General features: G+C 35.8%; 2 protein-coding genes across 10 annotated transcripts in view; both read right to left on the bottom strand.

Moving 5' to 3' along the window:
* The window catches only part of LOC149485424 (uncharacterized), a 112,911-nt gene that overhangs the window by 60,974 nt on the left and 38,386 nt on the right, over nt 1-13,551 (bottom strand). For 8 of the 9 annotated variants that reach the window (XM_089700237.1, XM_089700236.1, XM_089700235.1 and 5 more), the window contains 3 exons: nt 10,613-10,781; nt 8,306-8,408; nt 753-856 (listed from right to left, as the gene is read on the bottom strand). In XM_089700237.1, the coding sequence (XP_089556363.1) occupies nt 753-856; nt 8,306-8,408; nt 10,613-10,781 (376 nt within the window). The remainder of the gene's footprint in view (nt 1-752; nt 857-8,305; nt 8,409-10,612; nt 10,782-13,551) is intronic. The other variant, XM_089700232.1, reaches the window with a different exon arrangement.
* On the bottom strand, nt 5,098-6,213 carry LOC149485427 (uncharacterized). Its single transcript, XM_089700230.1, has one exon. The coding sequence runs from the start codon at nt 6,211-6,213 to the stop codon at nt 5,098-5,100; it is 1,116 nt and encodes a 371-aa protein (XP_089556356.1).

Genomic DNA, 13,551 nt, shown 5'->3' with positions numbered 1-13,551 from the left:
TCTTTGGGCGCGATTTTGACCCACTTTAAACGGCCAGATTTCGTTCAAACTTTGTAGATTTATTGAGGACCGATGACAATACACTAATTTGATAAAAATTTTCTATTTTTTAGTTCGGTTTTCTATAAAAAGCGTGTTTTTTAGTTTTTTTAAACTATTATTATTGTTACTACAGTTTCTTTTCAATGGATAAAATAGTTGTTCTACTATTTATAGATAAATCAGTAAAAGAGCATTAAATAATACAGTTTATTCTTTATAACATTTATATCTCAACCCTCAAGCATGATTAGACTTAATCTAAAAGGATTTGACTTGCCTCATATAGCAGAATATCTATTAAAACACCGTACAAGAAGAAACATTTCAATGTACGCAAAATGTGCTATAAAAAACTTAACAATTAACAAATACATATCTATATATATTTTGTAAGTGGGATAAACTTTTTACTCTTCCAAATTACCCCGTAATAATTGTATGTAACCTTTAGGCTCTATTTTGACCTACCTTATCAGATAATAGTCATTACATTACAACTAAATAATACGTAATAACATCTCTGTATGTAAAAATTAACCCATATTTCCCTTTATTTCGAGTCACGGCACCACGCGCGATTGGCTCGACTGATTTCGATATTTTTTTTTATATGTTCGTTATTGTCAAGCAGGGTTGCAAAAGTGTTTGTGTTTGTAATGTCAAGACAACCATTGAAAAAGAAAAGCTCAAGAAATTGATTTATTACTCACCTAAATTATTATTGAACGCCTCCTTATTTCCGAACGCATGTTCTGCGGTCGCGCTCACATCTCCCACCTTCGCCGTCTTGCTGTGTTGCTGCCTGAAACCGAACCTACGGGATGATGGGAGCGTCACTTGTGTGTTTGTTAACACACTATAGTGTTATTTACTAGCTGTAAGTACAGTACTCGTCATGTAAAAAGAACGCTAGATGAAAGTGTTGGGGTGTGTTTTGGCATGTATCGAGTTTAGCACGAAAGTTATTTGCTGCTTATTTCATTTTTGAAGTAGGCTCTCGAGTCGTGGCTTCGCAACTGCATATTTGTTATTCTTATACCACCTCATAACAGAAAATAGACCAATAAATCGACGCCAATGCGCAGCGTTCTTTTTACATGACGCGACCTATAAGCGATTTTACCATTGCTCGTCTTAGCGTGATGATTATAGAGGTCTATAGACCTCTCGATAAATAGGCTATTTCAACATTGCAAGATTTTTTCAAATCGGACCATTAGTTTCTATCTCTGTGTGTTTTACAAACTAGCCCGGACGAAGTCGGAAATTAGGCGAATTTATAGTTTATATTATAGGTTAAAGGATTTTTTTAATAATAATAATAATAAGGGCGTAGGGATGTGACGACCCCATCGCCCACGGTTGGAATATCTATTGTTTACGTGACAATAGATATTCCACCCGTGCAATCAGTCAACCCGCAGGACACCTTGTGGCGGGGTGTCGGGGAGTAGCGACCCCGCGGGAACCGAGTGCTCCCGGGGGAGGCCCCTGTCTTCATCTCCGGCTCGCCTTCACCGGCCGGTCGGAGTGAAGCCTGACGAGGACAGGACCCCCACCTCTGGCTTGCCTTAACCGGCCGGCCAGAGTGGAGTCGCGAGAGCTTTTAGCTCGAAGGGTGGATGCGAATCGTAAGTGGCGAGTGGGCACGTGATGCTGGACCCTCAGGGAGCGCGTGATCGTCGTTTAAAGTCCAGGGACGCCTCTCCACCCTTAGCTGCTCACAATATGTTGCCCCCTTGTCGCACTATTGCAGTGACTTATTTCGGGGGCCCATACAGTGAGAGGGCGAGTCACCACCTGCCATCATATTTTTACTTTATTTTAGTAGAAAGGCAGGTGCCATAGTTTCCCATAGTCCCCAATACCAGTCCATTTAGCATCCCAATCCATAGCCCAATTATTAAATTTCCATACCCTGCAATAGTCCTACATCGGCCGCGGACTGCCTAGGGCTGTATCTCTATAGTGCAGTCATGGGCAGGCTGCGGCTGGTGTCCCACAACACAGTAAAATTCTCGAAAGGGCCTCTGCGTGTTGGATCCGTGTCCCCACGTAAGCCTTCCAAAGATCCGGGTACCGTCCTTCTGGTGGTACCCGAGTATTATGGAGAAGAGAAACATAATAATAATAATAATTTATAATAATAATAATTTATTTATTAATTCAAGCATCAGGACTCATTTTGTTAGTAACAATTGATAACTTAAAAATTATGTTAGTAAGAATAATACAATTTAATAAAAATCAATATGACTGCTAGGAATGCACTCCACTGCTACAGTACTATCAATGAAGCAGACAGTTTGCAGCAGTGGTTTACAAACCAGCAGTCGAGCCGACTCGCTATACAGCGCATGATTACATTGGGGCTGTCCCGCACACGGCGCACCAGGGATGTGCATCTCTTTCGCATTGTAGTGTAAAAACAGTCTATACGAGCTTCTGCAAACATCCCTGATGCGCTGCAATAACGGGGCAGCCCCATTAACACCCGGAACGCATTATTGTATTGTACACGGAGCGAGCTGTATGAATGTTGAGTATGACTAGCCCATAGGCTGCACGTGTAGAAGGATGTACAATAAGCACGAAATAGGGTTTTTTTAACTTCATTAGAACAACGTGCAAACCTACGAGCTATCATATTTGCCCTCACTGCCAGTGCCCGTCGTTCCCTTTCAATGTCATCATCGTCTCTGAGTCTAGGGGTCAATATGTGTCCGAGATATTTGAATTTAAAGACTCTCCCCAATGGCACTCCGTTCAAACGTATTGGGGGTAAAAAATGCGTAACTCGGCACCCAGACTCAAAGACCATGATTTCACTTTTCCTAGTATTGTAGACCAATCCATGAAGAGCAGCGTACTCTTCACAGATGGCCACTAACCTTCTAAGACCGCAGACTGAAGCACTCAGCAACGCCATATCATCTGCGTAACTTACATTGTTGATGCAAACTCCATCAATATGACAACCAATCCTTTCGTTGCTGAGTGATTCAATCAGCTCGTTGATATACAAATTGAAAAGCGTGGGCGAACTTAACCCCCCCTGCCTCACACCACATTGCAGCCCAAACGGCTGGGATAAAGCCCCTGCCCATCGGACTTGATTGATCTGGCCTCTGTACCAACATTTAAATGTGTTAATAAGAGAGGACGGTACATTAGCTTTCTTTAACTTATCCCAAAGGATATCATAAGAAACCAGATCAAACGCCTTCGACAGGTCAAGGAAGCACGTATATATAGGCGTATTTCGGTCCATATAGTACTTGACAGCCCACTTTAAAGACAATATTGCACTTTCCGTAGAAAGTCCCGATCGAAATCCAAACTGATTTTGGTGTATTTCTACGTACCTGTTTAGTTGTTCATTAAGCAGGCTGTCAAATACCTTTGCAATTACCGTTGCAAGAGAAATAGGCCTGTAGTTGGTCTGGTCCGCTAAATCACCTGTTTTATTTTTAACAATTGGCACTACGATAGTTTTTGTTAAATCACTGGGAAGATACTTATGCTGAATACACAGATTAAAAAACATTGATAACACTCTCGATATGTGAGGCCCTGCATACTTTAGGTGCTCAATACTTAGACCATCATGACCGGGAGATTTTCCTTTAGACATCTTACTTATTATTCGCTGAATTTCTAAAGCAGTGACTTTAAATTCCCGATCATCCTGATCCACATCATCAGGCACAGATAGACTCGGACCTAGTGGAGACGTAACTTTAAAATGCTCTTTAAAGAGGTTAGCAATACTAACAGGATCATTTGCGCCACCTACAGATACAGGGAGGCCATATTTACAGTTCAGTTTGTTTGTCTGTTTCCAAAAAGAACGAAAATCTTTACGCGAATGATGTGACGCTAAGTTGTCCATTTTGATTTGTTCTTCATGGTTCTGACACCATTTAAGACGTGCTTTAAATTTTTTTTCTAGATTCATACATCTCTTTATACTCAATTCCAATGTGTGGTTTACCCCTCCGCGCCCATACTGAATATTTATACCTGGCCTCCCTGTATGCACCAGCCACAAGTCTACTCCAACCTATCACTACTTTCTTTGACTTGCTACGTCCCGAACAGGCCACGGCAGAATCACTGAGACCACGCACAATCAATTCATACAACTCGTCAATTACGCTATAATGGTTCTGATTATTACAGACGCCGTGCATGCAGCTTCTCAAGACTATAGGGCACTGTATTAAACTTAATTTTTCATGACATTTACTTGTATAAGATTTTATTTGATTCATATTTCTATCGCCCCATATAGCCTTGTTTACACTACAGCTAACTGGTGATTTTTTCACACACACATTTTGAAAAATACATTCTAAAATGAGAGGATAGTGATCAGACCATAACGTATCATACTTTACGTATGCCGAGCAGACTGATTTACGCGCAGCTTTAGTAACTACGCAATGATCTAACCACCTCCTAGATCCGTGCGACTCACTGACAAAAGTGTATGTGTTTGTGTTTATACCTAACAGTTCCGTATCAACACAACTCCATTCGAATTCTTTACAAAAATTTAACAATTCTCCATAGAATAACTCATTTGGATGTGCATTAAAGTCCCCTAAAATATAACAGTTTTCAATGTTAGAAGTTTCAATAATCGCACTCACCAAGCTAAGGCAATCCGTAAAATCCACTAAATTTTGCGCCGAATCTGTCGGCATGTACACATTGAACACTAAAACAGACCTTTGCTCTAGCACTATTTTCACTGCGCACACGCGTGGGTTATCACTGCACTGCACAATCGACACATTGTTGAACACACTCTTTCGCCATAACAAAGCTAAGCCTCCGTACGGCCTGCCTCGCAACACGCCCGCCGCAGTGTCCACCGCCGACGTTCCCGTACAAGCGAATTCATCGCTAATATTGTGTAGGTATGAAAGGTCATGCGGTAGCAACCAAGTTTCTTGCAACGCAATTATGTCCGCGTCCATACACAATTGCCTTATACTGTCAATAGACCTTTTAACATTTTTGCAATTAAAGCTTACCAGTTTAACTTTTTTATCCATTATGTTTTTGTAATGGGCCGACCTCCTGCGAATGTTTATAATTCGAGGATTTATTTTTAAAATTCACAAAACGCCGAAATATAATCCCTGTGGGCCAAAGGTTGTCGTCCAAAAATATATCTTTTTTAGAGTCCGGTATAAAAAACTTGTAAGCGTTGTGTGTTAGTTTTTTAGACGCAATTTTTTCCAATTTAATATTCACCTGAGTTTTAGTCAAAATATAATTCTCGATGTCTTTCTCGTTCGTACTTGTGTGAACGTTAGATATAAAAATAGGTACATTCCGATCAGCCGCTTTGAAATTACAATCAATGCTATTTGAAGTGCCTTTTTTACCTCTCATGCGATTTTTAATGTCAACTTTACGCCTAGACACTAAGGTCCAATCAGTATCGCACTCTGACCGTGCGCCCAACTGCGAACTTTCCGTTACACATAACGGTCGCGGTGTTAAAGTACCCTCTATATTTCTCGTAGTAATTTTGCAGTTCCTTTGTTTCTGAATGTGTTTATTATTCTTCGGGGATGATGAGCAATCAGTATTCATCATGCTATTAGTTGGATCATCTAAATGTATCTCTGTTACTGGGCTGTTTTTTGCAGCACCTCTTTTATAATTAATGTTACGAGACTCTTTTATAGGTAAACTTAAGCTGGTTTTAATATTGTGAACGTCTTCCTTAACTTCATTTAATTGACTCATTGAAGCGAAAGAATTTTTAAAATCTTTAATTTCATTTTGCATTACGGCGATTTTCTTAAGAAGATCCGATACATCTAAATGATCAAATGTAATTGGTGGTAACTTTTCTAGTCTTCTAGCAACAAAAACTGGTAATAAGTCCGGTTCGGTGCATTTGAATAAGCCAATAATGTCATATAATGTTCGGTTTTCTTTCCCTTGTCCTTTCCGTACGAGTTTTTTCTTGTCAATTTTTACCGATTCAAAAAGTAACGCCTTTGATTTTTCAATTTCTTCCGTTTGAAAGGCTGATACACAAATTCTTACGAGGCTTTCTTCATCAATAACCGATATTTTATTCTGCACATACGCGAGTAATTCATCGATGATAATATTACAACTAATACATTTTAATGTATTCGCCATTATTGCAAATTAAACGTTAATGCGCACAGACACGCACACGTCTCACCGCCCCGCGCGCGCGCGCTGAACTGTGCATAATGCATAAAAAAATTACACTTAACGGATAAAAAAAACACCACACGTCCATGTTAGTTGCCATACTCTTCGATAAACATTCAGCATTATAACGATAATTAATAATAGATACCTAATATGTAGATACTACCAATATGAAACACACATTACCTAACTCTACTTACAGAACATTTAAATTCATTCTCTTTAGTTTTATGTAGTCCTTAATAAAACAATTCTGCAAAGGTCGTTTAACATGCAACAATGGAGAAACGTTGGAAGTAGGCGTCAAAGCTGAAAGCACCGGGTGTGAAGAGCAATTTGAAACTTAACGCGCCTGTTAAAATAAAATAGCAAAGCTGTGTTTGTGCGTTCTATCTCAGTTTTTAATTTTTTTTTAAAACTTTAAGATAAAAAGCAAGCGGCATTCCTTTTGAAACTTCTTTGATTTATAATTTGAATAGAATAACAATTAACACTGCGATACGAGTATATTTTAATAAGAGATCGCAGAATTCATTTTATAAATATTCGCAGTTTTTTATGAAGGAGGTGAAAATAAAAAATTATACACTGAACTAGCAAGACTGAACTTCGTATCGCTTATCAGTCGATTCTATTTTTTATTTTTTCGCCATCGTACTTCGAGGAATATTATTAAAAAGTATCAACGAAATCCGTTCAGCCGTTCTCGAGATTTGCGCTTAGCAAAAAATTAAATTGCGTTTAATAAATAAAAATCATATCAACAAAAATAGTGCATACTTTCATAAGTTCGCAATCAATTAAAAATTACACAACACATTTAATATTAAAAAATACTAGTTTATATTGGCACCTCGATAAATCATTGTGCCTGAACATATCAATTACAGTAATGATAATAATCGGAACAGGAATCGGTTTCATTTTATCTTTTGCCACTTTCTTTTTCATGTAAATAATATGCGACAGGAAGTTTTTATGCTATGGCTGTGACGTCATCACTTTCACAATCTAATATCAAAGGAAGTGATCTATGTTTTACATATTACGAGAAAAGAATCATATCAATTGATTATTTTTGTTTCGATTTCTTAATTCTTTTGACTTTGATATTTTTATTAATAAACACACTATTTTAACGAATATTGTTCAAAATCGTTCTCAATATTTATTTACGTATAGAAAATCTACAACTTCGTTATACTTACTACGTTACCTACTCATAGCCCGAAATGATTGATTTTAACAAGTGGTAGTCCGTAACTCCGTAGTTAATAAAAGACGAGGCTTTATATCGCTTAAAAATTAATATTAGAATATGATATTTAGAATAACTTTCTAAAATAAAAATATCTAAATATTTATACCTATACTGGGTACAAATACATACATATTTAAAATTGAGGTTTTATACTAGTTCATGCCTTTAAACTCAAAAGTAAAGCAGCTTTATAAGAACTCTTCAACATCAAATTACGTTTCATAAAACTGCATAAAATGCTTTGCTCAATATTATTAAAAAGCACAAGGAATCTCATAACCGTTCTATATTTAATGAAATAGAACGAACTATAACATTTATTTGGCCATGAACTTTTACGGTATTATTATGTTACTATCAGATCATAATATTATAGATATCGTTACAGCTTACAATATAATTTTATTGATATTGCCATTATAGTGTGAACTAATCTTAATCATTGGTTTTGTAAATTATTACTTGATTTACGAAATATTAAATAAGAGTGTGAATAGTGTTGAATTGCAAGTACACTATGCATTTTATTAACATGATTTTTTATAATCCTAGTCTTACGGTGAACTTCGATGTTCGTATCATCTACATTCTACATAATATAATATGTATTTCTTTATTTTCAGTTATTTACGTTTCTCTCTTAGGAAACTTCCATGAACAAAAATTAAATAATGATAAAATTTCATAGATACACATTGATAGTTTACGAGTATAGCAACTAACACTTTGACACAACAATACTACACATACGTACGTACATATAGATTATATTTATCTATAGATATTATTTACCGATTAGTTCGCAGCGGCTGGCCTGCCGTCTCCTTGCGTGGTCGCGCGAGCGGCGTCGACCGTCCTGAAAGAACCTCCTCTGCACGAAGCTCTTCTGTTGACCCTGTTATTATTATAATAAAAAAAAACTGTTATAGAAGTCTAGTCAAAAGGAAGCTACTCACGCAAGATCAGCCTGTAAGTAATAAATGATGAAATTTGTACAGGGATTCTCTACTATCTAAGTATCTATACTAATATTATAAAGAGGAAAAGTTTGTAAGTATGTATGTATGTATGTATGGTTTTCACACAAAAACTACTGGACCGATTTCAAAAATTCTTTCACCATTAGAAAGCTGCATCATTACTGAGAAACATAGGCTATATTGCATTTTCAAAAAAATTAGAGATCCTTACCAAAAATGCAATAATGTAACCCAAGGTGTAAAAAAATCCTCAATAAAACTTCTTTCATCGCGTGCGCTGCGGAATCTATTGAAGATAGAACAAAAAAATGTTCTACGGTATTATAGAATGGATCAATATCTACAAGAAAGTCCGCGATTCCATATGTCCATCTTCAGTAGTTATGTGACTACAACAACTTTTTTACGTTTTCAAAGTAAATAGAAGTGCCGACAGTAATCAAACCATGTTATCCATACACATATATTAATCCTTATCCCAATAAATGATGTTTTATTATAGACTGTTTCAATACCAGCAAAATACTTTTTAAATGAAAAGAATTGGATATTCCATTCAAAAGATATAACGAATTTTTAAAAGTGTCAATCTACAGAAAATAGTAGGTATACTGTTCGAGTTCTACCAATATGCGTCTTGACGGAACACAGTGGGGTTTTGGTCGGTAGGAATCCGACATAACCCACGGCCCCTCCCCCGGAGGCCGTATCTATGAAAGATTTCCCCACTAAAACAAAAAAAAAGGCCGTAATGCGGGACGGGGTAAAGGTGATCTTCATGTGATTAAAAATTAAACCTATAGTCCGGCCCATAGTAGACTTTTCACTGTAACGATATCGCTATCTGGGGATTCTAAAGCCTGTAACACAGTTTTAACTAACACAGGCTTTAATTTCCCCCAAATTATTTTTTTAACTGTATTATTTTGAAACTTTTTCAATAAAGATTTTCTATTTTCTATCTAGATGCGGGTGAAACCGCAGGGCATTGCTAGTACTAAATAAATACAAATACATAATGTACCCACAAAATGGGATAAAAATTAGGTACCTGTGCTTACGTAAAAGAGACAGAGTGTCAGCAGTCTTATTATCATACCGTTTTATTTAGTGAAGGTGTGAGGAAAATCAAGGATAATGACTATTTCTTATGATACAGTTCAAATTTTTGATATTAAGTAGAACAATCAACAGGAAACTCGAATATTTCTGTAATATGATGCGTAACACCTTCGTCAATGGTAAGACTGAATTATGTTTAGATCAGCAGTTTCCAAAATTAGATCCCTAATGATCGCAAACTATCTAAAGAAAAAACTAAGAAGTCTTTCTGAATGTCGCTTGTAAATTCAAGAAATAGAACAACAATTCGCAGATCACACTAACTTTTGGGAAAAACCACTGCCTCGAGTCAAAAAGAGCACTATTATACTTCTTTTAAATTTATTTCCTTACAAAAAAGGACATAAATGAAGCTGATTATCATATAACAGGTCATACGCAAAACTGGTCTAAATATAGCCTTTATATAACACGTATTATAATATTTCTATTATCTTTGTAAGTGGTGTTGGAATAATCCCATTGTAACTAATGCTATTTGTGCACCTTTATAAGACTTTATACATAACTACCGGCTTTATAAAATAGCTCTAAAATGGTTATTTTTAAACCACTGTATAACTAAATTATATTCACATTGTTTTAAAAGTACGAGAGCTACGTAATATAACATTCTTGACATGCAATATTTTAGTGTATCCAAATCTAATTATTTTTCTTGAATAGTTTTAATGCATTTTAACCTTTTCTATGAAAATTATAATCTTTAGAAGAATCAAGATAGGAAAGACGTCTGGATTGATCTTTTATTCGCTGACAGACAAAGAGTTGTTGCAAGAGATACTTGAAGATACTATTCTACCTCAGCCAGACTACAGACCAGAGCATCATAAGTTTAATTTCAGTTCTTTCCTAAAAGTTTGGTACAAATAATTCCAGAATACGCTCAAATGTCTGAAGCCGAACGATGTTGCAACACCCCGTGTTGCTTGTTGCCGTCATTCACGCTCCTGACTCATAATTCATTCCAGAATGTTCTACAATATTATTGTCTTACCTCCATTCCCGTTCTTATCATGCGGTTTCTTTCTAGCGTTGTCATCAGCTCGGGACGTGCTGGCTGGTCGTCGCCTGAAGCCGAATGATGTAGCAACTCCACGCGTGGGCTTGTTGCCGTTGCTCACACTCTTGTCTCTCTTCTTAGCCCCCTTTGACTCGGAATGACCCTGGAGACAAAGAATAAATTCAATTTAACATTTGTAGGTAGGTATTGGTAGTTGTTCTGGGAAAATATATGGTAAGCCGTAAGCTCTTTTTTGTAGAAATTGCTTTCCGAATCGGTGGTAAATGTTAATCAAAAGCGCTTCTATAAAGAGTGTGATTTTATGAATAAATGTTTCGAGTTGGGGTTTTGAAACTGGACTAATACTGAGAGAAGGTCAGGAAGGGTCGGTACATAATCCAAACCAAAAACAAACTGGAAATTCACTGAATGTTTTAACAGAGAGGTGGAGTTAAAATTAAAAACTTAAATAAAAATGTTTTCGTAGGATCAAATACCTATAAAAGTCTATACATTTAAAGGGAAACGACATTTCCACAAACAGTTTTACATGTCGATTCCTATCGCGTAACCGTCATGTTCGTAATTATAAGCCATAATGATTATGTATTTCTGTTATCTTTACCAATTACTTTATTGGCAAGCTTATCAGTTTTCTGCATCCTGTCAGCGTGAAACTTTCTTTGGAAAATTGTCATTAATGTGAAAATTGAACCCGCTTTTCATTAGTTTGTCTTTCACGTAATTTATTATAATATTTACTTAAATCGATTACCGCGACTTTATTTTTTCTAGATACCACCTGATATAGAAAGAACATGATCTGTTCTTTGGACAATAAATGAATTTTCATTGCATTCATAACAAAATTAAATAGGACAATTTGGCGAATGTTCCTGTCAAATTAAAAACATAGGAACATTAACAGGTTTTATTAAGTGTTGGTTTTTCTTATTGCGTAACATTTAAATCATTTATTAAAAACATACCCAATGACGCCCACGCAAGTCAAGTTATAACACATGTCACTTTGTTCTATTGCCCAAGAGAATACAGGTTAGATTCGATATAGAAACATCATCGTATTATAATATGCATTTACTGTTTAGCATTCAGCTTCAAAAGCCAGCAAAATAACAGATGTTAAGATTGATTTGCTGATTAACATATTTGGACTTGTTTTGTTAGGCTATGTCATAAAATTATATATGTGGTTCATCTGAATATTATTTGGTTGGTGATTTATTAGACGAATCCATACAGAACGAGCAATATCTTGAAGCAATTGCTGCGTGAAGCAGCTCGGTATATGTGTCCCTACCTTAATCTATACTAATATTATAAAGCTGAAGAGTTTGTTTGTATGTTTGTTTGTTTGAACGCGCTAATCTCACAAACTACTGGTCCGATTTGAAAAATTCTTTCGGTGTTAGATAGCCCATTCATCGAGGAAGGCTATAGGCCACAGATCACAGAAACTAAACTCTATGCTATAGGCTATATAATATCATCACGCTAAGACCAAAAGTAGCGGAGCCACACGGGTGAAACCGCTGAGCGCAGCTATAGTAACGAATAAACCTTACATAATTTGATGAATATGGTAATGAATAGATTGTCATACATTTTTATTTGGGCACATATTTACGATCTTAAATTCCATATAACGTTATATCTAAATGTGACAATTTTTCACGTCTGAAGTGTGGATTGGTCTAATAAAAATTTCCAGAATATACAAATTGATCTAAATTTTAATGATCTAAGAAATTATACGTATCTATAGTTCAGCATAAGTGAGCTTACACGTGCTCTAGTTTTTTTCTAACACAGCTGAACTTATATGCGGGTAGTTAAAAATTCTCAAAATCAAGGCTTCTAGACTGAACTTAACATTCATTTTTAATTACAAACGTCAAAGGTCTACGTTATGTCATAGAGCAAGCTATGTTAATCCGCTTAGTTCGCTCGCTTTACCGGCTTGTTCTGATAAATTGATTGTGACGTGAGGAATGCGTGGTCTAGTTTCGTAAATAAGAGATCCGTTTTATATTTTATAATATAAAGTTATTCTTTTTAAAATAGCTGGGTAAATAGGGTAATTTGTTTAAGTGCATTAAGGTTATATTATGGTGTTGACATTGTGTTTGTAATTTCTCTTTTATGGATCATTTTTTTATGAAATAACACTGTTGTAACTAGCACATGTAAATGTTATCCCTGCTGAAATATGAAACTGTTTCGTAAACAATACAAAACCATACCATAGGCATTTCAATGATTTTTTGAAGGACACAGAAATGCACTAAAACGATTTAGAATTCAATAAAATATTATTCAATTATTTAATTAACAGTTCCCAATTGCCAGTTGTAAAGGAAACGAGGTTAATGAATCTACAGCATAGTGATTTTACATTATAAACCTACATTAGTATGTACACTCTGTAAGTAATAGGTACTTCCGACTACGACTATGTAAGTGCTCTGTTCCTGAATTAAAATAACTTGCTCATAATACTGAGAGCGACAAAAAACAAAAATTAAATAAATAAATAAAATAAAGAAAAATATCAATGTCACATGTGCGTCGATTTATCTATGTGTCGTACATAATGAGTACCGACTACAGACTGCTTATGCGAAATTATTCGAAAATTTGAGTCGTGACACACTGTAGTCGTAACGTCAAACTTTCGAGAATTGCAGTTGATTTCAATATAGGCAGTTAAGTTTTCTAGAATTATTTATCAGTTGAACATCGGAGAAATGTGTGTCTGAAATAATAATTCTCGCAACATTTTTATCGCTTTCTGGAATATTAAATGTTGCCAAGCTATCAAGACAATCATTGCTTGTGCCAAACATAATATGATTCAAAATCCCATTCAAAAATTTTGCAGTTTCCGTAAGAAAACTCACATGACAAAGATC

This window comes from Colias philodice, chromosome 10 (assembly GCF_061535455.1).
Source record: "Colias philodice isolate Cphi_HAF_F1 chromosome 10, ilColPhil1 Martin Lab GWU primary, whole genome shotgun sequence".
NCBI lineage: Eukaryota > Metazoa > Arthropoda > Insecta > Lepidoptera > Pieridae > Colias > Colias philodice.
Note: the sequence above shows the minus strand (reverse complement) of the source record. Positions and strands in the feature narration are given on the sequence as shown.